Source organism: Lethenteron reissneri, chromosome 39 (genome assembly GCF_015708825.2).
Source record: "Lethenteron reissneri isolate LAM-NWPU_2019-01 chromosome 39, ASM1570882v1, whole genome shotgun sequence".
Taxonomy (NCBI): Eukaryota; Metazoa; Chordata; class Hyperoartia; order Petromyzontiformes; family Petromyzontidae; genus Lethenteron; species Lethenteron reissneri.
In genome coordinates this window covers 9,330,862-9,357,544 of record NC_083817.1, presented here as the reverse complement: position 1 = coordinate 9,357,544, position 26,683 = coordinate 9,330,862, and the positions used below count along the sequence as shown (strand labels likewise).

The 26,683-nt window shown below is 48.0% G+C and overlaps 1 protein-coding gene across 1 annotated transcript in view; it reads left to right on the top strand.

Moving 5' to 3' along the window:
- The first annotated feature begins 14,950 nt into the window (after window positions 1-14,950).
- Window positions 14,951-26,683, top strand: part of LOC133351885 (metalloprotease TIKI1-like) — a 42,282-nt gene continuing 30,549 nt past the window's right edge. The window contains exons 1-3 of the mRNA XM_061567462.1: window positions 14,951-15,341; window positions 22,808-23,074; window positions 25,283-25,618. Of these exons, the coding sequence (XP_061423446.1) occupies window positions 15,249-15,341; window positions 22,808-23,074; window positions 25,283-25,618 (696 nt within the window). The 5' untranslated portion in view covers window positions 14,951-15,248. The remainder of the gene's footprint in view (window positions 15,342-22,807; window positions 23,075-25,282; window positions 25,619-26,683) is intronic.

Below are 26,683 nucleotides of genomic sequence, written 5' to 3'. Positions count from 1 at the left end.
CCAGCCGTAGCGTCTTATACAGAGCGGTGTTATTTACTGCGAGACCCGTTGGCCACTGCCATCCCCTGGTGGCCTTTAGTGCGGCCCCTGACGTGCAGCCCCTGACAATACACAAAGAGTGACAACACCGCCCCACCATAATCATCATCGTGCTGCTGTCAAGCCCCCAGTGGTTCCACATGTGTGGCGGCCCTCACACACTGATGCCCTTTAGGCGAAAGTGGGCCCCCCTCTTAACATTAGTGAAGAACACTGATATAGATGGACCATTCACAATTTTCACATCACCCTGATCACGTCCTACAGGCTCAAGACCTTGATTCTGCTGCCGTATGTGCGTGCCTCTCCTTTGTGACCACATGTACCAGGTGTCCCGACCGAGTTCTCACTTGGTAAAAAAACATAAACATCCGCACTGCTCGTCGCTTTTAATGCGCGATTTGTAGAGCGTCCCGAGATGTCTCCATATTAATTGCCGTGTGTGTACAAAATTAGTTCTGCTAAATTTAGCGCCTTTCGCTTTTTTGGAAACGTCCTACGCTTTTTATGGTAGGGGCGGCAGAGTGCAGTTTCTCGGCCGAATATTTTCCTGGATCGCTGGTAGACATGTGACCTGTGGAAAGCGGTCTCACGGCGAGAGGTACATGCTGTGGGTCTTTTTGCCGCCGCGGACAGGCTCGGCATGACATTACGCCCTGGGTAAGAGACAAAAAGCGTGGCCTCTAAAAGGCACTGCAACGCCCTTGGTGGGTGTGTTGATGAATGCTGTGCGGGTGACAGCGGCGAGTCGGTTCAGTAATTGCGAAATGCGAGATAACGACATTGCTTTAGAGGAAGCAGATACAGTAATTGCGATCGAATTCCTTCCAGCTCAAAGATGTAATGACGTAAAAATGTAACGACCAATTCACGTGTTTTTTTTTTACTTTGATCAAGGACGGAATTGGAAGAAAATTAAGAGCAAAAAAACAGTTGTTACGATGTTCAAACACCAAATAGATACCCCTTTGCAAGGAATCAAATATTGCATTAACCACACATTGTACTTGAACATGATCTGATAAAATATGTGGTGTTCTTCACGGAGGCACACACTTGACTTGGAGGCAACGCGTTTATTCTCACACCCCAACAGGATGACTACATAAACGTAACACTGGTTAACTAGACCACAGCGGGTCAGTCAGTAACATTCTGACTGACCCACGATGCCGAGCGGAGACCGAAGATCGGAGAGACGTGGCACCGAGGGTTGATTCGAGAAGACAGCCGCGATCGGGGCTCGGGACTCGGCCTTTATCGGCCGCGGCGTGGCCGGGCAGCCCGGCAAGGTGCCACCTCCGCCAGCTGGGCAATCTAGGCGAGGCCGCAGGCTCTGCACGGGACTAGGCCTTTATCGGCCGTGGCGTGGCTGGGCTCCGTCCTTGGCCACGCCCCATTCCAGATCCTTCCCGAAGACTCCGGCCCCGACATCACGTGTCCCTTCTCTCCATCTTTTGGTCCCCCCTTGCCACCTCGTCCGGTCACGTGGCCTCACGGGGTCACCCAGACTCTCATGTCCTCACTCGACCTCTCTCTCACTGTCACCAGGACTAAGCCCTCTAAGGCCCGCTTGCATGGCATGCCCACTCTGGTGCCCGAGAGAGGCCCAAGACACACAGCTCCACTCTTGTGACGGTCGCTGGCGCTAACCGCCATAGTGACCCCATTTAAAATCTTTGGTTCTTTGGGTAAAGTCACGTAGTTAGAAATAAAATAAAATTAAACAAATCACGACGTTTCTACCGCTTGTGTTGCGATCGAAACGTCGTAATTTGTTTAATTTTATTTTATTTCTAAATACGTGACTTTACTAAAATAACCAAAGAGTATGGATACCTGCATTCACGAAAGCTTCAAATCAAGATTGACCCCATTTATGTCACTACATATGCATTGTCTTTGAAACTGATTGGCCTACACCAGAGAAAGCCTTCTTTAGTCTCATCAGTGTCAGACCAGAGACTTGATTCCTTGCAAAAGGTGTCTATTTGGTGTTTGAACATCTTAGCACCTGATAATTGGTTCTTTACCCTTCTATCTGGCAACAAAACTGACACCTTTTTGCAAGGAGTCATGTTTGCATAGACCGCAATTCCTGCAGTCATAATACAAACAAAAGAACATAACTGATAATGTGCACTGTCCTTGAAGTTGATTGGTCCACACCCGAGACAGCTTTCCTTAGAGCCTAGTCTCATATGGGTTGGACCAGATCATATGGGTTGGACCAGATCATATGGGTTGGACCAGATGACGCCTTTTGGCGTCATTTGGTCCAACCCATATGAGACTAGGCTCTAAGGAAAGCTGTCTCGGGTGTGGACCAATCAACTTCAAGGACAGTGCACATTATCAGAGTTATGTTCTTTTGTTTGTGTTATGACTGCAGGTATTGCGGTCTATGCAAACATGACTCCTTGCAAAAAGGTGTCAGTTTTGTTGCCAGATAGAAGGGTAAAGAACCAATTATCATATTTTTACTGGCAAATGAGGTCCCCATAATCTTAGCACCTGTTTTATAGGCAGAAAAGGTAAAACCGATTCTTATTTTTCATACATTAATATTGTCAAAAAAGGTCCCGTGATATGGTCTACAGGAAGTTCAACCACCACTCAGTGCTCACACACACTCACAGCTTCGAGTAGCCATTCTCAACTGCACAATGCACTGTTGTAGCGATGGTCAATCCACCCAGGCATTGTGATAATCCCGTTCTCGTGGACATCAGGGGCCCCCAAAGTCCACCAGAAAGCCATGGGCAACACACATGACCAGCAATTACCTGGATGGGTTTAACCCTACGATACAAATGAGACAAAAATCCCCCGTATAACCTTCCCCTGTTCAGGGCAAGTGCTGTTAGCGAGCAGCACCTATGATGGCCGGCGCGGCACACGAGGGGATGGGTGGCCAGCACCACGCCCGACCGCCTTTGTCTCCCCCAGTGGCGATGTTTAAACACCGCACCAGGTGCTCATTTGAAGCTGAGTCGACCTAGGGGAGACCCAGGCCTGGTTGAGATATTCATCACTGGCGTTGGCAGCACCGCCCGGTAACCGCTACACTCTGGCCTAGAGTAAAACACAATCCTAAAGACCAGCGGTTCCCAACTGTTCTAGAATGTGCGGACCCCTTATCCAACCTCCAAACATTTCGCTGAAATTGTACATTTGCTTCGCGATGATATTATTTTATTCTTTTTTTCCGCTGAGCCCCCTGCAGTCTTTGCGGACCACAGGTTAGGAAGCGCTGCTGTAGAAGACATACCTAGGTACTCGCACGATCTACGGGTGGAAGTTCTAACGTTTTTAATGTTTGAATCTTAGGCGGGGGATTTTTTTTTGCTTGCCATCAGCCGCAACAAGAATTGCCCGGGTTGTGTTCTGGTTTGTCCTGACATCTACAACGATTAATCACACTTCCGATGAACACGGTTGGCTGCGTACGGTGCGAAAAAAGCTCAAGGTAACATACATCGCCGCCCTCGTATTGGCCACCGCTAGCCAACTTGCATTTTTTTTCCGAATGAAGCAAATATTGCGGTGATGTTATGGAATTATTCAACAGTCAGAATAGACCACAGCGCGTTTGACAGGACAATAACAGACAGTTTTGGGATAACCTTGCATGTGCTTTCACGTATTGAGTTATAACACGGTTCAATACATTTGTCAATAAACACTGCGGCCTTAGCAGGGGAAATAAATGTCTGTAATATATGCGACGTCTCGGGCAATGCCCCTTCTTCAGAGCACTTCCACTCCGTCAGAGAGACAGAGAGACGGAGTGGATGACAGTTTCCTTCCGCTAGATCCCACTGCTGTTGCGATATGGGACCACGACTGAGCTGGCACGCCTCGCCGCTCTCACCGCGTATCAGGTGACACGTCGGGAGTTTCTCATTCCTCATCGCAGCAGTCGTGCAGCGTTGTTTTGCCGCGTCGATAATTCGAATGTACAAGCTGCTTAACCTCCCCCCCTCGCCCTATCCTCCGCCGTGACGTGCTGAGCGTCCGCTGTATGAACTTGCATTGAAAGTTCAGAAGGTGATCGGCTGCTTTGGACCGCGGTCAGAGCCCCGAGCTAAAAAGACTTTGCTGGTCTATTTCGTGACAGTGGTAAAAGTTCGTTTCGTGAAACGTTATCCTCTGAAATACCTTATAAAAAAACGATTTAAACACTATCTCGTAATGTGTACTTGTGTGTATGTGTGTGTTATTTACCCGGCTCGAGATGGATTATAACGATACAGTAGTTAAATGATGTGTAAGATATGCAGTTGCTCCCAAAATGCTTCATTATAGTGTTTGCTTATTAAGTTATTTGTTCCAATTGATTCATGTTATGATGATTGTTATTTTTATTTGAGATTACAGGTATGTTGCAGCTTATCTCAATGAATGTATACAGTTATGAAATAAAATGATTATGGTTTACTTAAAATTACGTTTTTTCTGTTGTCTTGTTAAGGCTGCTTGTGCTATCGGAATAATGTCAGTCCAATACCCAATTTGGATATCGCGCAGAAATTCACAACCCTTCGTGCTAAGAGACTGGACCGTGGGGGAGGATATCACATAACTACTTCTGATATTTCTTCAATTGACCTCTGGTCTACACAGTACAGAAGCAATACTTCCCCACTTACCCTGCCATAGGGAGGTGTATTTGTAATATGAAAACCAACATATATTTAATTCTCATAGCTGGCATTTAGTGAATAAACAAATGTAAACGTGACACATGTTTTACTGTTTGGCCGTGTCGGGTGGTGGAGGGTTACGACACATTTATAAATAACGCGATCTAACCCCAAAATTTGTTTTTATTATGAATAATATTGGTCGCGAAAGCCTACGTGTTAAACTTGCTTGTTTTTGTTTGTGTACAGTCATTGGTGACCACATGAAGACGATCAACTCACTGACCTTGAGGACCCAGTCTAATCGCAGGCAGCTGCCTGGATTATCATGCTAAACGTTGACAGTGGCAGCTCAGTGATCGTACGCCTGTACGTGTTTATCAATTAATCGATTTGCGAGCGCTGTAATGTTTCACACGTGACAACTTTGGACCACGACGCCGGCAGGTGGTCGCCTAGCCTTCTTTAAAATGACGTATGAGGGGTTCTTTTAATGTCCGCTATGAAGCGGATTGTTTATTTTACGGTTAATATCCCCGCAGTATTAACCAGGGCTGCCAGCCGTATCGAACCGCGAACCTCTGCAACATCGACCGGTGAACGCTCTACCGCCGGTTTAACACGTAGGCTTTCGCGACCAATATTATCCACAATAAAGGTTTTGGGGTTAGGTCGTGTAAATATAAATTTGTCGTTAAACCCGCCACCACCCGACACAGTGAATTAGTAAGGTTTGTGTGTAGGTTGTAAAGGAAACCCACAACATTTACAACTGTGGGTTTACTCTCCAACACACCGACGCTCAGGGGTGGGGAACCTTCTTTCTGCCAAGAGCCATTTGGATGTTTATAACATCATTCGCGGGCCATACAAAATTATCAACTTAAAAATTAGCCTGTTATATTTGGTTAAACATTTCATTAACTCGCCCCTAATGCGATGGCTGGAACTGCTTCTCTTTGGCGAGGCGTGTGATGTTAGCTGGTATTGATGATGTTGCTGCTACTCGCAACTGCTTTTCCAGGTTTGCTCCTAGATTTATTGAATTTCGAGTCCTGCCTGCGCTTGTCTTGGTAGGGCCACACCAAATGACTGTGCGGGCCTTATACGACCCTTGGGCCGGACGTTCCCCACCTCTGGTTTAGGTGGTGGAGGGGTTAACGACACATTTATATTTACGCGATCTCGCCCAAGAACCTCTATGACATCTCTACCGCTGAGCCGCGCCACTGCCGCAGGTTGATCCCAGTGCTTGGTCAGGAGTCAGAATCATTATTTAGACTGGAGGAGGAAGCTCTTTTGCACAGATAACCAGCAGTAACACGGGATAAGCAACGCGAACGTCTGGAACAGAAGGTCGCGAGAGATGTCACCGGAAAGGGGAAGTTGTGATGGTTTGGGTGGCTACACGTGTGCAGGCTGAGAGGCATGGGGGTTCTAGATTTGAAGCTTTCGTGACTGCAAGGATTCATATTCTTAGGTTTTTTCGGTAAAGTCACGTAGGTAAAACATTAAAATTAATAAAAGTAAAATAAAATAAAAATCACGACGTTTCGGAGGCAACACAAGCTTCCGTCTTCAGGTGGAACCGTCACTGCCACGACAGCTGTATCAAGTAAATGAGAGATTACAAGAGCTACCACACCATTATATATACGGAGTGGTAGCTCTTGTAATCTCTCATTTACTTGATACAGCTGTCGTGGCTTTGACGGTTCCACCTGAAGACGGAAGCTTGTGTTGCCTCCGAAACGTCGTGATTTTTATTTTATTTGTATTAATTTTAATGTTTTACCTACGTGACTTTACCGAAAAAACCTAAGAATAGGCATGGGGGTTATCCAGAGACGGGCACCTAGAGAGAACACCGCGGTGGTGAGATGTTAACCACCTCGCCTGGTGTGCAGGAGGTCGTGGATTCGATCCTGATCCTGACGCCTGTACATTTGGAGTTTGCGTGTCTCTCTCCCCGTGGTCGCGTGGATTTTTCTCTGGGTCCTCCGGTTTTTCCCCTCCACATTTAGAAACATCCTGCGTTTACAGTATTTGGCTGCTATGTATACATTTTCCACATGGTAAGCCACTTCATTGCGCTATCATATGCGGCCAGGTCGCTTCTGAAAAAAGAGCTGTATAGCTTTGTCTCGTAAAATAAAATAACTAAAAATGGTTGGTGTTCAAACGGAAGATCTCAAGGAACAAGGTGGTGATGGTGATGATGATGAGACTGCTGTAAGAGGGTGAAGTGGAGGTTGGGTGTAACAGTTGGGTTGATATATGGCAGAAGGAAGCGATGGGGATTTGTGTTGGCACCGGTAACGTCACGGGCGTAGGGCAGGCAGCGGGTGCATTGGCCCTTACCTGGTGGCCAAAGCTACGAGTTGGGGCCCCTTTGACAACTAACACGAGATATGTTCTCAACAGTTTAGCATTGGAAGTGATATCGTTGTCAACCGTGAAGAAACGTAATGTCACGTAATTTGCTTTGAACGACGGGAACTTGAGTTAAAGAGCATTGGACACATAGCTCGCTTCTGTGATATTTACCTCATTAGATCGGCGTTAATTGTATTGCAAAGAGGCACCACTACGGAGCTGGTAGACAGAACGCCCTGCAGCGCTAAATGTTCGACACCGTGAGGGTGACGACGATGCGACTCGGGCAAGAGACGAGTCGCGGTACGTGATGGCCTCTGGGTGCCACCGTGCGAGACAAATCGCAATATCGGGGGGGGCACCCACGTGACCGATTGCCGCACCCCCTGAGCTGTTAACGTCGTGGTCACTCCGCCACCGGTTGGCGTCAGAGACGTGGAGCGTGAGTCGTGACGATGGTGCCCCCCCCCGTGTTGTTGGCCTTTCCTCGGCGAACGTTTTCCACCCCGCGGAGAGGACGGACTATCACCCATAGGTGGCGCAGTCGCCCAACCCATTGGTGACGATCTCGGTTTGAATCGAGACTTGAACCCATCTTCTTGGTTCTTTCGGTAAAGTCACGTAGAAGGGAAGTAAAAAATTAATTAAAAAATAAAAATATTTTATTATTTTTATTATAAATAAAAATATTTTATTATTTTTATTTTATGTTTTTTTCATTTTTATTTTATTATTTCCCTTCTACGTGACTTTACCGAAAGAACCAAGAAGATGAATCCCTGCAGTCACGAAAGCTTTAAATCGAAATCTAGATTTGAAGTTTTAGAATCGAGATTTTAAGTTTTCGTGACTGCAGGGATCCATACTCTTTGGTTCTTTCGGTAAAGTCACGTAGGTAGAAAAATAAATTAAATCACGACGTTTCGATTGCAACACACGCAATCATCATCAGGTGGGAAAACCACAGCAAGAATTTTTTTCGTTGCTGAAGTGGGAGAAAAATGCCGTGATGACGCTCGCAAAAAACACAATGCAACTTGCCGCACGAAACGACGTACACGCGGCTTTGGGTAAAATGTTCACGATGTTGGGGATACCTGATGCACGAGTGTAAAATAAATAAGATAAACTCTCTCCAGTAGTAGCGTGCGACTGTGGTCATCCAGAAAGAGACCGTAGTTCGACGCATAACGGCGCATTGCCCCGCTAGGAGACGTCACGGCAGCGATACTCACCGCTGCTCCTGACGCGGTTATCTAGACGTGAACACCTGAATGTGAGATTGTAGCCTTTTGGCGTCATCTGGTCTAACACCAATGGAGACTAGGCTCTTAAGAAAAGCTGTCTCGGGTGTGGACTAATCAACTTCAAGGACAGTGCATATCATTATCATTATCAGAGTTGTTTATTTTTGTTTGCATTTTGACTGCTTGTGTTGTGGTTATTGCAAACATGATCGCTTGTATAAAGGTGTCAGTTTTGTACCAGTTTAAAGGGTAAAAACCTATCACTACTATTGTAGCTGCTGCTCTGCCGTCTACATCAGCCGTTGATCTCTCGCGATGTCGCTGCGCGTGCTCGGAGCGCCACCCATGGCCCAGCACACCGCTACAGCGTGTCGTCAGTGTCGCCCTTGCTGAGCCGATATTGCCAACAGCGGGAGGCCTCGTGACTTGTGCACATTGTGTTTAATTTTCGAGAACGGGGGAATCGGCAAAAACAAAAATACTAAATAATAATAAGAAGAAGAGAAATTAGTTTTTTCGAATTCGATAAGGAAAAACCTTAATATTTCAGGAGGCCGCACAATGCAACTGTGGTGGTGAACACGAGACGATGCCGTGTCCTTAATAAATAACTGTCACGAAGCAGTCCCTTAAAGAGCCGCACGCAATCAACTCCGGAGCCGTAGGTTTGCCGACCCCTGGTCTAGAATATAGACTAGAATCTGGTCTAGACTAGAATCTAGTCTAGAATCGAGACCAGGGGTTCGTCACCGTTACTGCAGCCTTGCAATCCCATAGGATTCTCAATCGTTACTTACAGATGTATGATGTTAATAAATCCATAGGATTTGATTAAACAACGTACGTTGTACTGACGTGCCGGTGATTCATTTGCGTTGTCGATGATTTATATCTAAAAAAATCTGGCCACTTCTCGCACCCCCAGAAAGGGCATCTCGCGCCCCGAATGGGGGTGTGTGCACCCCTGGTGACGAACCACTGCTCGAGTGATACTATATTCGCCTCTATTCCTGCAACAATAACAACAACAACAAGAAATCCCCACGAGTTTTCATTTTGGGGCCCCCAGAATGTGCTTCAAACAAAACACACAAACGCGTAAAAAACACAGACACACGCACACAGCCTCGTCAGCACAGTAACACAGTTCCTGAGAACGCGTCAGACCTAAAAGCGTGCTATGTTACACAAGTCTGCAGGCTTTGTTTAAAGCTCGTAAGTTTGTCCCAGCACGCACTGTTATCCTGCTGCCATGCGGGACGGGGCGGGGGGGTCATCAATAAAGATGCGACGATTGTTGCCATCGGAGAAACTAAATGGGCCCCACCTTATCGTGTGGTGGTGGTGGGGAGTTGATATTCAGTTTATTGTTGATTACCAGAGGTAGACTTTGCAGCAGTGATTTTTGGTGGCCACGCCTTACTGATGAGTCTGAATGAGCACGAAGCCGGTCCACTGTTTGTCCATCACTGCCGTTGTCAGTCAGTCGGTCACATTTATTTAAAATCCGTCGTGACGGTGACCGAAGACAACGGGACCACAATGCAGTTCTTCAGGAGCTGCTAATATCTGTTTGAATAATGCACACAGGCTATGTGCTATTAACACACATCTCTCACGTGTGTTGGTTGACACGTATGTTTTTACAGCCTGCACTATTATTCTGCTATGATGATGATGATGGCCTATATCAGAGACAGCTTCTGTTATGGCTTTGTCTCTCCACTAGAGACCGCAAAGGCTGCCGAAAGTTAAACAGTACGGAGACAATGCAGTTTCAAGGACAGTGCTTACATTATCAAAGCATATTTATATGTATTCTTTGGTTCTTTCGGTAAAGTCACGTAGATAGAAAAAATAACATTAAAAATAAAAAGTGAGCTTACTGGCAGTCTATAATGTAGACTGTAGCAATGGTTATTAAACTGAACCTGAGTGAGCGTACTGGCAGTCGATAATGTAGACTTATTCTGGTTCTTTCTGTAATAAAAATAAAATAAGAATGAACACAAAAACCACGACTGTTTATAAATATAGACTGCCAGTACGCTCACTCAGGTTCAATTTAATAACCATTGCTACAGTCTACATTATAGACTGCCAATATGCTTACCAGCTTAAAAACCAGGCTACAGTCTACCAGGCTACAGTTTACATTATAGACTGCCAATACCCTCACTTTTTTCTATCTACGTGACTTTACCGAAAAAAACAAAGAAAATGAATTCCTGCAGTCACGGAAGTTTTAAGTCAAAACATATTTATCTGATTTTTTTACATGAGGATGTGTGGTTAATACAGAATTCATGCCTTGTACCAGGTGTCTATTTTGTGTTTGAACATCTTTACACATCCTGTATTTATGCCAGTTTGTATCCTTCAATATCTTGATACTGGGCCCTTAAATAGAAAACGTCAGGTGCTGGAGCGGAGGGTGGATGTTGGGGAGTGTAGTGCGGTGAGAGTTGGGCATGTGGCAAGTCTATAAAGGATTGAGGATGATGATTTTCACATTGCAATGTACTCAGGATGGGTCGGAAGCAAGCGAGTGTGGAGGGATCGAATTAATTGGAGTGATGTTGGTCGCGTTTATGGATGCAGGCGAGAAGTTTGGCAACTTGACATATTTTGTTCATTCATTCATTCATCATTCATTCATCATCATTCATCACGCGTCGTCAGCAAAGGACCGTTGCACCAAACGTGCGACCTCTGTAACAAAATAAACAAACTATTTTTTTTATTTTACTAGGTAAGGCTCATTGAGCTACAGTATGTCGCTCTTTTTCAGAGGCGACCTGGCCACAAATGATCGCTCTACAAAGTGGATCGCCACGTGGAAATCTATAACAGCCAGAATACTCCAAACGCGCGACGTTGATTCTAAATGTGGAGGGGTAAAAAGCAGAGGACCCAGAGTAAAATCCACGCGACCACGGCGAGAGAGACACGCAAACTTCAAATATACAGCAGCAGGCGCCAGGGTCGGTATCGAAACCCCGACCTCGTGTATTCGAGGAGGTCGTGGGTTTAATCCAGAGGATGAATACGGTGAAGGTGGCGTGATGAGATCATCTCCATGTGCCGCACTTGTTTGACGTGCGCGTCTAAACGCCGCCGACTCTAGGGGCTGAGCGCTGGGAAAAGTGGCGAGAACGAAACGGAACGTGGAGGTGGCTGTGGCTTTACGTCGCAGCGGAGAAATTAGGTTCCGCGTAGGGAATTCTAGATTTGAAGCTTTCGTGACTGCAAGGATTCATATTCTTAGGTTTTTTCGTTAAAGTCACGTGATTTTAATTTTATTTATTTTACTTTTATTAATTTTTATTTTTACCTACGTGACTTTACCGAAAAAACCGAAGAATATGAATCCGCGTAGGGAAGTTTGGGTGATGGGCAGCCGGGAGTGACCACGTCATGAGAAAATTCGTTGCAGCATTTCCTCTTAAAATACGGGGCAGCATTTCTTTTTAAACTACGGGGCATCATTTTCTCTTAAGGGGCAGCTTTTCCTCTTAAAATACGGGGCATCATTTCGTCTTAAAATACGGGGGCAGCATTTCCTCTTACAATACGGGGCAGCATTTTATCTTAACATACGGGGGCAGCATTTCTTCTTAAAATATTTATTTAAGGCACACTGGCGTTCTTGTGATGTACCGCAAATGAAAATATTTGAGGATTTTCTTCTCCCTCTCTCTCCATAAAAGCCCCACTGACTTTACTTAAAGTGATTTTTTTCCACCTTGCAAAGTCTGGCCATGTTATAAGTTTTGAATGCACAGTGTGCTTTAAATATAAACGTGCATTTTAAATAAAGCAATAATATTGATACAATATTAATTACAACATGTCATTATTAATAGACCAACAATAACATTGCGTCTTTTTTTTTAAGGAAAAGGCATTTGGAAACCCTGCAGCAATAGGTAGAGTGGTGATGGTGTGTTGGCAGTGGTGCATAACCACAAATAACAAGAACACTAAACATTTTATTTTGGCTTCGCGCGCTTTCAGATGCGCTTTTTGCAGTCGTCCGGAACGCTCTTCCTTCCGATATTAGGAAGCCACTGGAGCTACTGCACTTTTAACTCGTATAGATTGAACACTAATTTCTTTATAACATCTTATTGTGTTTAGTTCGTTGTCTTTCCCCCGCACCTGCGATTAGCACGGTTGGCTACGCACGATGCATACATTCATCAAGAGCACTGTTTAGCCTTCAAAAAGGTCACATTTGTAATCGGCGACGTTTCGGGTAATTGCCCTTCTCCATAGCACTTAAACAGAGAAGGCACTAAAGGGACAGGGTGAATGATAAGAGTTGGAGACTGCACTGAGGACCTGATGAGATTTGTATGTACAAAATAGTTTCTGATGACACCATTCATTAGCATAAGACTCGACAACCCCTGCAATAATAACAAGTGTTACTTTTATTCCTCGTCGGGTCTTTCCTGTTTCAGCAGCTCTCTCACTGTATGTTTTCACATGAAGACGATTGCTGGTGTTGTGGGTCGATACGTCGTGATTTTTTAAAATTATTTTCTATCTACGTGACTTTTCTGAAAGACCCAAAGAGTATGGATTCCTGCAGTCACGAAATCTTTAAGTCAAGAGCTACTTTTATTTCTATGAAGCGTTAAATTCGAACGTGGCGCTGGCACCATTGCATCACGGAATTGATGTTGTGAGCTCAACGCAGCGATTACTCCAACGGTAAAGAAAGATTGAAAACAGAAAAACCTCGCATGACATCTTATACAACACGAAGTGTATCAATCGGATACCCCCCACCCACTACCTTGACTTTAAAGCTGCGTACGCTGTGTCTGTCTGGAGGTAAAAGACAAATAAAAGCCCTCTGACGTGGCACATGCATTTAGTTAGGGTGTTGACGTATCGGTGATGAGGCAGCGTGGAAATTTGTGTGCGGAATATGTGGATAGCGTGGGTTACGCGTGTATGTGCGTGCACGTGTGTGTGTGTGTGTGTAGGTAGGGAGCGGTAGTGTCAACTCAGCCTCAACTGAGTAACTGGTGCGGTGTGTAAACATCGCCACTGGGGAGACAAAGCCGACCGGGCGTGGTGCTGGCCACCCATCCCCTCGTGTACCGTTCCGGCCTTCATAGGTGCTCGCTAACAGCACTTGTCCCAACAGTTTGTCAAGGCTATACGGGGGATCTTTGTCTTGTGGGGAGCGGTAGTGTAGTGGTTAGCGCGCTTGTGCTACGCAACCGGCAACTCGGGTTCGATTCCCGCTCACGGCGAACACCAGTGACGATCATTGAACCGATGGTTTCCCCTAGGTCGACTCAGCCTCCAATGAGTGTGTGGTGTGTAGACATCACCACTGGGGAGACAAAGGCGGCCGGGCGTGGCCAGTTGCCACCCACGCCGTCGTCTGCTGTGCCGGCCTTCATAGGTGCTCGCAAACAGCACTTTTCCCAAAAGCATGTTTAAGGCCATCCGGGTGATCTTCGTCTTTGTTTTGTGTCCGTGATCGCTAACAGCACATGACCTAGCAGTCTGTTTGCACGCTATACGTGGGGGATCTTTGTCAGTCTGGTCTTTGTGCCCGCGTGTTAGAACCCAGCGGCCCCACTTTAATTCCCAGCCAGGGCTAATATCGGTGGTGAGTAACATTTACAATTGTCTCCCCTATATTTACTCAGCTGTAAGCCGGTACCTGGAACGATGGTGTGGACATCAGCACTGATGATGGGAGCCCCACCACGCCTGCATCTGTCCGTAAAATCGAGCCTTAATAGGTGCTCGCTAACAGCAATTGGCGCACCCACAGTTCCTATGGCATTATGGGAGATCTTTGTATGGTGCATGTGTCTGTGAGCACTGCACAGTATTGTGTACCCAAAGGGTATTTGGATGAGTCTGTTCGTGTGTGTACGCGTTTGAGTGTGTCTGTGTGTGTGTGTCTGCCCATGTGCAGGTATTTTCGGACACAGGTGGCCGGGCGTGGTGCTGGCCACCCACCCCCTCGTGTACCGTGCCGGCCTTCGTAGGTGCTACTCGCTAACAGCACTTGTCTCAAAAAGGCTGTTAGGGCTATGCGGGGGATATTTGTTTCTGTGTTTGCAGATGTGTTTAGGTCTATGTGTGTGCGTGTGCGTATGGGTGTGCATCTGTTGTGTATATGTATCTGGGTTTGTATGTTGGCTGTAATAGAAAGGCGGTCACTGCACCGCGCGCTTTCATACGCGCTTCTGCGGCCGTCTGGAACGCTCTTCCTTCCGATATTAGAACGCCACTGGAGCTATGCACTTTCAAGTAATCTTCGATTGAAAACTCATTTCTTTAGAACAGATTTGTATGCTTAGTCTGTTGTCATCCCCCCCCCCCCGCACATCCGACGAGCACGGTTGGCTACGTACGGTGCGAAAGAAGTTCAACATACGTGCGTATGCAAGGGTATGTATCTGGGTGCGCGCGTGTGTGTGCATGTTTACATGCGTGTCAATGTGGGTGTCTGTATGTTGCCTTACGCGCGCGCGTGCCCGTGCGTGCACGTGCGCGTGTGTCCGTGCGTGCACGTGCGCGTGTGTGCATGGGTTGGAGGCGTGGCCGGGGAGTATGTGACCCAACACACACACACACGGCTGTTTAACCAGACCGGCAGCAACTTCACACAGCGCTCACTCGCATCACACGCACGGTGCCCCCACCCCACGATTAACCTCCCCAGTGCGGGCCCCCACCACCACCACCACCGACTCTCCCGATTCCTACATTTTCTCAAAAATGCCACAGCGGGGAATCCAACTGGTGCGCGCAGCAGAATTGAGGCGCGGCGAGAGACAGCAGGAGCCTTCGCGGTGACTTCATAGCATCGTCGTGGTCGTCTTCGTCGCCGGTCAACAACAACAACGACAACGTCGTCACCATCACCGTCGTCACAAAGGCGGCGAGCTCGTGGGCGAAGATGCGCCGCGGATTTGTCACCGTGGCCGCGGCGCTGTCTGTCCTCGCCGGAGGAAACGGACACGGGGATGTTCGCTGCCCACTGCCAAAGAAAGTAAGCGCCCAACGTTCTCCAGCTCCCCCCCCCTCCTCCTCGATTTAATTTCCTCGTGTTTATCTTGTTTGTTATTCGTGTCGGGGCCAGCTGCCTGGTCACCGCATGAGTGTGCCGTTCGTGGTTTTGTGTGCGTGCGGTGTTTTTGTGTGTGTGTTGTGTGCCTCTGGTTGAAATATAAATAAGTGAATGATACGTGCTGAAAGTTTCGAGCTCTGCGCTGGACAGTTCAAAGACAGAGATGCATAAAGTTTCACAGAGACTCGTGGAGATACATCGAGACACGCACGTATACATATACACGTAGAGATACCGTACATAGCGACTCATAGAGATGCACAGAGACTCAGCGATACATAGACATACAAAGAGATACGTAGAGACCCACGAAGACACGCAGATACATCAAACCAAGCCACAGCAGTGCGATTGTAGCCTTGTAACCCGAGCTATGGACCACACAATAAACCCATAGAGACATTGTGCATAGAGACTCATGGAGATATATAGGAACTGATAGAGATACAGAGACACTCATAGAGATACGTAGAGACCCACGAAGACACGCAGATACATCAAAGACAAGCCACAGCAGTGCGATTGTAGCCTTGTAACCCGAGCTATGGACCACACAATAAACCCATAGAGACACTGTGCATAGAGACTCATGGAGATATATAGGAACTGATAGAGATACAGAGACACCCATAGAGATACGTAGAGACCCACGAAGACACGCAGATACATCAAAGACAAGCCAGAGTAGTGCGATTTAAATCATGCAACTCTAAACTATGGACCATATTAGTAAACCCCACTGTCATCTGCGCTCTTTCAAAGGAGGAGGAACAGCAACACGAACTCTCTGTTCTCTCTCTCCCTGCTGAAGCCTTCTCGACGTGGCCAGTGGCGGCAGCAGATCTTGACTTTGCGCATTTAGCCCCTGAACATGTTTGCTGCTGCTGCTGTTTGGCTGTGTGGAGCCTCTGGCATTTACAACCGAATGTCCAAAGAAGAAGAATAAAAGAAATGGGAGAGAGAACAAATGTCACGGTCTGCTGTCATTCAGGCAACTCGCAGTAGAACACTTGTTTTCTTAAACGGCCCGTCCCGTTATTGCGAATTCCGTTCAACTCGTTCTCGGAATGTTCGCCGGCAGTCCCCGACTTACGAACACCGAGCCGCGTTCGTAAGTCGAAGGGTTAGAAAGTCGGAACAGAACAATGAATTGTATTTAAATTCCCATGCGGTCATTGTTATGAATGTTCAACAAAAAGGGAAGCATTGTTCAACTCATGAATAAGATTTATTGTACATTTGCATGTAACATCATACTTAAATACTGTATATAGTAAATACAACATAAAATAAAGTAACACAAATAGAAAAACACACTTTATTTTCACTTACCTTGAGTCCTGATGCTGGCTTGCTATTTGGAAGGGGCGCAACGAGTAACCACAATTGCACACACACACACAAACACACATTAACACTCACTCACACAAACACTCACGCACACACACAAACACTCACACAGACACTCACTCACATTCACACAGACACTCACTCACACAAACACTCACGCACACACATAAACACTCACACACAAACACTCTCTCACACACACACAAACACTCTCCCACACACACAAACACTCTCACACACACACACAAACACTCACTGACTCACACAAACACTCACACACACAAACACTCACTGACTCACACAAACACTCACACACACACAAACACTCACACACACACAAACACTCACTGACTCACACAAACACACACACAAACACTCACTGACTCACACAAACACTCACACACACAAACACTCACTGACTCACACAAACACTCACACACACAAACACTCACACATACATACAAACACTCACACACACAAACACTCACACATACACACAAACACTCACACACACAAACACTCACACACACAAACACTGACACATACACACAAACACTCACACACACAAACACTCACACACACAAACACTCACACATACATACAAACACTCACACACACAAACACTCACACACACACAAACACTCACACATACACACAAACACTCACACACACAAACACTCACACACACAAACACTGACACATACACACAAACACTCACACACACAAACACTCACACACACAAACACTCACACATACATACAAACACTCACACACACAAACTCACACACTCCCAGCACGAGGCTGCCTCTTTAACATTTCGCGGAGGATCGCCCAGCCGAACACAGCAGTGCACGTGCAGTGTCGTCGATTCAGAGAGAGACAGAGCTTCTAGGAGGCATCTTGTTCATGAACAACTTTCACGGTCTCGTCCGAACTCTCTCCACAGCAGCTCAGCGCAGCCTGTACGCAGCACCAGCCGTCTAACACTGACGGAGCTGACTGAGATAGCCAACTATACGATCTTTCGTAACGCAATATCTAAATATATCTAGCAAATATAAACATTGGTAGGCAGAACGATGGATGAGAGACAGGCGCGTAGACATACACCTGATCTGGCTCGCCAGTGACGGCATCACATTCATGCCGCTATTTAAGACCCAAGCAGGAGGAGTTCTCCACAACTCTGGCACTCCGCCTGATGAAGCTGGTTGTAATTACGGGCGAAACATCGTGCTCGCAGGGTAAATGTTGTGGGATTGCTCTCCAACACACCGGTGTGCTGTACTAGTAACGAATTGGCTACGTTCTGTTCACGTGACAAACCTTACTAATTGGCCGTGTCGGGTGGTGGCGGGTTTAACGGCACATTTATATTTACGCGATCTAACCCCAAAAAACGTCTATTATGTGGGGGGGGGGGGGGGAATCCTCAAATGTTCAAGAGGCGCAATGCACCGCGGTGAATACGAAACGGTGGTCCTCAATCAATAACTTGGCGAAGAGGTCTTTGAAGACCCCTGCCCGAGAGCGATCCGCACACGTTCGTTCCATCACGTGACCAACGTTGCCAGTTGTTCTGTGTCGGGTGGAGGAGGGTTGTTACGACACACTGGATATACCAGAGCTTCCTTCAATTGAATCCCTGAAGAAGTTCCCGGGACGTGGAGTGAAGCGTCCGGCATCGCGCCCAGCAAGGCGACAACAACGACGACGACAACAAAGACAACAATGTTTTCTCTCTTCTTACCTTTACAGTTGTTCTACACTCACCACTACGGTCACCACTACGCTCACCACCACACTCACCACTACGGTGGCTCTACACTCACCACTACACTCACCGCCACACTCACCACTGCGCTCGCTCTACACTCACCACTACACTCACCCCTACACTCACCACTACACTCACCACTACTCACCACTACACTCACCACTACACTCACCCCTACTCACCACTACACTCACCATCACTACACTCACCACTACGGTCGCTCTACGATCATCTCATGGGGGGCCTGAGCGAGCGCGTCACTTGTCCCGGAGAGGTTTGGGAGCGGTGGCGGCGACGAGGGAGAGACGCTCGCGAGCGAGAGTTGGTTGTAAAGAGGAGGTTGTGGTCGTCGCGGGGTCGTGGTGCGCACGGGGTCGCCAACCGGGTCCCGTCGTGCGCCAGGGCTGTGTCGTTGCGATGATTCCGGGAGAGCGCCCGGCTTGTTGCACAGAACGAGACTCCCGGGGGGCAAGATTGCCGGACGCTGGCGGGGCTGTTGGCGTCAAGGGGGGCGAGGGGGTGGTTCACGATCCTTTGAGCAGCTAAACGAAGCTCTAAACTATTTTGTTATTTTACCAGCTGAGGCGCACTTGGCTGTGTAGCTCTTTTTTTTTAGCAGAGGCGACCTGGTGACAAACGATAGCCCGACAAAGTGGACATTTCTAGCAGCCGCACAATCCAAACGCGTGCTGTTGATTCTAAATGTGGAGGCGGAAAGGAGAAGTATAAAAACAAAACCGGAGGACCCGGAGAAAAATCCACGCGACCACTGGGAGAGACAGAGAGAGAGACACACATCAGGCGTCAGAGTTCGTGAGATCGAACCCACGACCTCCTGCATAACGGGCAGAGGTCGCAAACGGGTTTTGATTCCTTACCCGTACCCGGCCGCACCAGGGTCGCAAACGGGTACCCGTTCCCTACCCGATACCCGGCTACCCGTACCCGGCCGGGTATCGGGTAGGGTACGGGTACCCGATTGCGACCTCTGGGATGAAGCCATGTTGCAGGCGCGGGTGGGTTGATTCTAGGAACTTGAATTGTGAGAAGAGACAAGACGTTGGGAAACGAGTGACAAACGGTGACTCACCAGTGACTCACGGCCTACCCGTACCCGGCCGCACCAGGGTCGCAAATGGGTACCCGTACCAGGCCGGGTACGGGTAGCCGGGTATCGGGTAGGGTACGGGTATCGGGTACCCGGTTGCGACCTCTGATAACGGACGAGAGAGAGATAACATCTGGGGCGCCCCAGTTGATGGAGGAGCGCCACCGTAGCCGTGATCGCGAAAGAACTTGCGAGTAGCGGGGGGGGGGGGGGGGGGAGCTTCTCGGGAGAAGAAAGCGATGGAACGAATCAAACGAGAGTCGTGGGACGATTGTGAGAATCATCTGAGAGCCAGCCCAGACAAGACCAGGTCAGTTTGAATCGTTTAAACTCCGCGGATAAACTCAGAGCGATGTTTGTTTTTTACTGAAACCAGATCGGCCGGGTTCAGAGTTCATCGTGCTAACCGCTTTCCACATGCACACACAAAGATGCCCCGTATAGCCTGAACAGACTGTTGGGGCAAGTGCTGTTAGCGAGCGCCTATGAAGGTCGGCACGGCACACGAGGGAGTGGGTGGCCGGCACCACGCCCGGCCGCCTTTGTGTCCATAGTGGCGTGTTTTTACACCAGGTACTCATTTTAGGCTAAGTCGACCTAAGGGAGGCCCAGGACTGGTCCAGATAATCGTCACTGGTGTTGGCCGTGAGTGGAAATCCAACTGGGGTCGCCGGGTTCGTAGCGCAGCGCTCTAACCGCTACACCACCGCTCCTCATCATACGCAGACACACACACGTGCGTTTGCTCAATATACACATTCTCTCTCACCACCGTGTAACCTGAACAGACTGTTGGGGCAAGTGCTGTTAGCGAGCACCTATGAAGGCCGGCAAGGCAACTCGAGAAGGAATGAGTGGCCAAATTGCCACGCCCGACCGCCTTTGTCTCCCCGGTGCCAAAGTTTTGCACCTGGTACTCATTTGAGGCTGCGTCGACCTAGCACCCTTGTCTGTCGCGAGCGGGGATCGATCTCGGGGGGGGAAGGTGATGGCGCTAACCCCCCCCCCCGCACGGGCAACACACATCGTGATTGTGATTATCTGTGCACGGGACAAATTTCTCTCCACAAGCTCACACCACCCTCGCTCCGCCTGTGCCTCCCGTCGCATCTCCCGTCTCGCTCTCAATTCGCGGCGGCATGCGATGGGCTATAACTGTAGAACCGCGTAACGCAGACGCGCCCAGATGGTGCTCGTGGCAGGGGGCACCGACTCAACAGGTGTTGTGTGGATGCTTCTACAGCAGGCGTCTGTAAGTAGGAGGCAGCGGTGGCGGGAGCGGATGTCGGTTACTCGGAGCGTTTCCTTTCGGAAAGTGTAGACGTTTCGCTGCTCGAACCGGCGCGGTGGCGGCGATGCGCTCTCTTAGAGGGCCCCACAGTCGACTGTGAACGAAACATTCCACGTCGCTTCGCCGGGAGACGCACTACTTGCCAACGCGCCGGCGTGCGCGAGCCTCGCACGAGTCGGCAGCGGTGGCGTCGATTTGTTCTGAATCAAAGAGACCCGATCGTGCCTGCATAACACACGTCTCTCCCTGTGGCCTCCCCAAATGTCTCCTCGCCGAACCCCCCCAAGGGGATCCGAGAAGTTTCCATCAATGTCAACAACAGCGATAGCAATAACAACAATGTCAACAACAATAACAGCAGCAGCAAGACAAATAACAACAAAAATCACAACAGCAACACAAATAACAACAATATCAACAATAACAACAAAAAAGCACAACAACAACAACCTTGATTTGAATCTATCGTGACTGCAGGAATCCATACTCTTTGGTTCTTTCGGTAAAGTCACGTAGGTAGAAAAGGAAATAAAAATAAAACACGACGTTTCGGGCGCAACACAAGCCATCGTCTTCAGGTGAAAATCTCGATAGCCGCGGTGTCTGCTGCGTTGTGAAGAGAAGCTGTCACCAGCAAGAGTTTATAGAAGTTTTTGAGAACAAAGGTAGCCGAAGTAGTGTTAATGGGGTATTATAGTTTAAAGGTAATAAACAGCGTGGCATGTTAAAGGGAACTGTACTTAGATGAGCATGTTGGACTATAGTGCAAAGTGAATGAGCTTCCGTAGCGCATAAGAGCTCAAATTGGCGTGTAGGATTAGCATGTTTATTTTGATGAGAGAAGCATGTAAAAGTTAATAAAAAAATTAGCAAGTTAATGTCAGTCTTGATTTGAAGTTTTCGTGACTGCAAGGATCCATATTCTTTGGTTCTTTCGGTAAAGTCACGTAGGTGAAAAAAAAATAAAAAATAAAAATTTAATTTAATTTTTTACCTACGTGACTTTACCGAAAGAACCAAATAATAAGTTAATGTCATTTTGTTTTGAAACTTTCGTGACTGCAATGATTCATATTCTTAGGTTTTTTCGGTAAAGTCACGTAGAAGGGAAATAATAAAATAATATAAATATAAAACAATAAAAATTCTCACGACGTTTCGACTGCATCACAAGCAACACAAGCACCTGCTGATGATTGCTTGTGTTGCAGTCGAAACGTCGTGAGAATTTTTATTGTTTTATATTTATATTATTTTATTATTTCACACCTGTGGATTTCACACCTGATGATGATTGCTCGTGTTGCAGTCGAAACGTCGCGAGAATGTTTATTGCTTTATATTTATATTATTTTATTATTTCACACCTGTGGATTTCACACCTGATGATGATTGCTTGTGTTGCAGTCGAAACGTCGCGAGAATTGTTATTGTTTTATATTTATATAATTGTATTATTTCAAACCTGTGGATTTCACACCTGATGATGATTGCTTGTGTTGCAGTCGAAACGTCGTGAGAATTTTTATTGTTTTATATTTATATTATTTTATTATTTCACACCTGTGGATTTCACACCTGATGATGATTGCTTGTGTTGCAGTCGAAACGTCGTGAGAATTTTTATTGTTTTATATCAATATTTTTTTTTCACACCTGTGGATTTCACACCTGATGATGAGTTTTCGTGTTGCAGTCGAAACGTCGCGAGAATTTTGTATTGTTTTACATCAATATTATTTTTTTATTTCCCTTCTACGTGACTTTACCGAAAGAACCAAGAAAATAAGTTCATGTCAGTCGATGTCTAACCAACAACAACTGTTAATGGCCATCCCATCGCCCCCCACCGCACCGCGCAGCAGGGCGACCTCAACTCGTTCCTGTGGCGCGTGGAGCGCTCTCCGCCGGCCTTCCTCTTCGGCACCGTGCACGTCCCCTACGAGCGCGTGTGGCCCTTCGTGCCGGGCAACGCGAAGCGCGCGTTCGCGCTGTCGCACAGCGTCTACTTCGAGCTCGACGTGTCGGAGCCGCGGACCATGGAGGCGCTCTCGGCCTGCCAGAGGCTGCCGCACGGCGAGACGCTGCCGGGCGAAGCGCTGCCGGTGGCACTCTACTCGCGGCTCAAGGTACGGGGGAGGAGGGGGGGCACGGCGGTCCCACCACCACCACCACCACCCACCCACCCACCACCACCACCCATCCACCACCACCACCCACCCACCCACCACAGCCGCAAGTTGTTTCCGTTGTTTTGAGTTGTGGATTTGAGATGTTAACAACATCGCCCGGTATACAGGAGGTCGTGGATTCGATGCCGAGCTTATTTGCGACTGTAAATATGGATTCTAGATTTGAAGTTTTCGTGACTGCAAGGATTCATACTCTTAGGTTTTTTAGGTAAAAAATAAAATTATTAAAAGTAAAATAAAAATCACGACGTTTCGGATGCAACACAAGCTTCCGTCTTCAAGACTTACTTTACTTGATACAGCAATCGTGCTGTGACGGTTCCACCTGAAGACGTAAGCTTGTGTTGCCTCCGAAACGTCGTGATTTTTATTTTACTTTTATTAATTTTAATTTTATTTTTTACCTACGTGACTTTACCGAAAAAACCTAAGAGTATGTAAATTTGGAGTTTGCATATTCTCTCTCTCCCCCTGGTCGCGTGGATTTTTCTCTGGGTCCTCCGATTTTCCCCTCCATATTTAGAATTAACATCAGGCGTTCAAAGTATTTGGCTGCTATACATTCCCACGTGATAAGCCCCTTCGCTGAGCTTTCCTATGTGACCAGATCGCTTCTGAAAAATAACGAGCCTCACGTTTCCTCTCTAAGCTATATATATGGGTGCCACGGCGGCGAGATGTTAGCTAACTCGCCTGGCATACTGGAGGTCGTGGGTCTGACCCTGACGCATGTATATTTGGAGGATTTGTGTTCTCTCTCCCCGTGGTCGCGTCAAATTTTATCCGGCTCCTCCCGGTTTTTCCTTCCACATTTCGAATTAACATCACGCGTTTAGAGTATTTGGCTGCTATAATTTTCCACGCGATAAGCCACTTCCTTTAGCTATGATCTGTGACCAGGTCGCTTCTGAAAGAGAGCTGTATAGTTCAGTGGGCCTTACCTGCTAAAATAAAAAAATTGCTTCGTTTTAAAATAAATAATCGATTTCGTAGATTTGGGTTTTTATGGAGAGTTTTGGATATGTTTTTTTTATTTTCGAATTTGCAGATCGTTTGGCACGCTGTACTGGCTTCAAATGCATTCGTGCTAACGATAGTGATGTCACACAAACGCCACGTGCCGTCAGAATGACAGAAGTGATGGCGTGGGATTGACATCACTTCCTGTGATGTCAGGTTTTGTGTCAACGGAAACGTTTACTCGTTTCGGGATCTTCCAAAGTATCTATATTTTTATTATTAATTGCTGATCCAGCATAATAAAATTAAATAATTGATTTACATTCGATAGCCAAATGGATGGAGAGGGTCGCACAGATGAGAGGGGAGAGGCGTTGAGGGCAGAAGAGTGAGATGAGAGGGGAGAGGCAGGAGAGTGCGTGGAGGGGAGTAGAGTGAGATGAGAGGGGAGAGGCAGGAGAGTGCGTGGAGGAGAGTAGAGTGATATGAGTGGGGAGATGTAGGAGAGTACGTGGAGGGGAGTAGAGTGAGATGAGAGGGGAGAGGCAGGAGAGTGCGTGGAGGGGTATAGAGTGAGATGAGAGGGGAGAGGTAGGAGAGTACGTGGAGGGGAGTAGAGTGAGATGAGTGGGGAGATGTAGGAGAGTGCGTGGAGGGGAGTAGAGTGAGATGAGTGGGGAGAGGTAGGAGAGTGCGTGGAGGGGAGTAGAGTGAGCTGAGAGGGAAGAGGTAGGAGAGTGCGTGGAGGACAATAGAGTGATATGAGAGGGGAGAGGTAGGAGAATGCGTGGAGGGGAGTAGAGTGAGATGAGAGGGGAGAGGTAGGAGAATGCGTGGAGGGGAGTAGAGTGAGCTGAGAGGGGAGAGATAGGCAGTGATGAGTCTGTGAAGGATCGTGAAGATGGTGAGCTGCATCTTGCATGTATGCTGAACTTCTTCCGTACCGTACGTAGCCAACCGTGTTCATCGGAGTTGTGGGGGAAGGACACCAAACTAAACACACAAAGCAGTTCTAAAGAACTCGGCTTTCAATCTTGACGTTCATTCGTGGGAATGAAGCGTTGCGCGCTGATTGCTCAACGGCTACCCTAAACCTCCCCACCTCCTGTTACACCTCTTCCCCACCCTCCTCATCGCCACCACCACCACCGCCGACCGCTCTCTCGTCCCTCCCCACGCGCGCAGCATCACCTGGAGTACGTGCGTGGCATGATGCCCGTGTGGCTGGGCTCCAAGCCGGCACCGGCGTCTCGGTTCGACGACTCAGGCGGCGGCATCCCGAGCGGCGCCGCGTCGGCCGAGCTGCTGTTCCGTGCTCTGGCGGGCGACTGGGAGCGCAAGCGTCCCGTGTGGCTGCTGCTGCTGGCGGCGTCGCTCACGGAGGGCGACGTGCGCGGCCGCCGGGTGCCCTCCCTGGACGCGCACCTGGCGCGGCTCGCGCGGCGGCAGCGCAAGAGGAGCGGCGCCGTGGAGCGCGTCCACGAGCAGTGCGCTCCGCTCAACGCCATCAACGGCACGCAGGTGAAGACGCGGCCGGGGATGGGGGGAAGCCCCCAGCTTTAATGGGGGAGGGTTAAAAAAAAAATATATATATAAACACGTGTGAATATAAATGATGATAATCGTTTTAATAAATCGACGCTAGCCCCGATCGCGGGAGGGGAGGTGGGGGGGACAAACAGCAATCGGAATGTCACGTGGGAAAAATCAATACAAATGAATTGCACGTGAGACGGCAGCGGTTGAAATCGAGAGTGGGGTTGTTGTTGTTGTGAAAAGTGGTGGTGGTGGTGTAGTTAGGGTGACACTTTGGAAGACAGGCAGGTTAGGGGGGAGGGGTTTGGATAGTGATAGTGATAGTGGTTGGAGTTGTGATAGGGGTAGTGATGGGGGTTGGGATAGTGATAGGGGCTGGGGTAGTGATAGTGGTAGTGATAGGGGCTGGGGTAGTGATAGTGATAGGGGCTGGGGTAGTGATAGTGGTAGTGATAGGGGCTGGGGTAGGGGTAGTGATAGTGGTAGGGGCTGGGGTAGTGATAGTTATAGGGGCTGGGGTAGTGATAGTGGTAGTGATAGGGGCTGGGGTAGGGGTAGTGATAGTGGTAGGGGCTGGGGTAGTGATAGTGGTAGTGATAGTGGTAGTGATAGGGACTGGGGTAGGGGTAGTGATAGTGGTAGTGATAGGGGCTGGGGTAGTGATAGTGGTAGTGATAGGGGCTGGGGTAGTGATAGTGGTAGTGATAGGGGCTGGGGTAGTGATAGGGGTAGTGAAAGGGGCTGGGGTAGTGATAGTGGTAGTGATAGGGGCTGGGGTAGTGATAGGGGTAGTGATAGGGGCTGGGGTAGTGATAGGGGTAGTGATAGTGGTAGTGATAGTGGTAGTGATAGTGGTAGTGATAGGGGTAGTGATAGTGGTAGTGATAGGGGTAGAGGTAGTGGTAGTGATAGGGGTAGAGTAGTAATAGGAATTGGGCTAGGCCTGGTCGTAGCTGGAGGTGGGGGCAGGGAGTAGCAGTAGAAGCATGATGGGCTACGGGAAGAGAATTGGGTTGTTTTAAGGGAGGAACACGATTTATTTGATTTTCT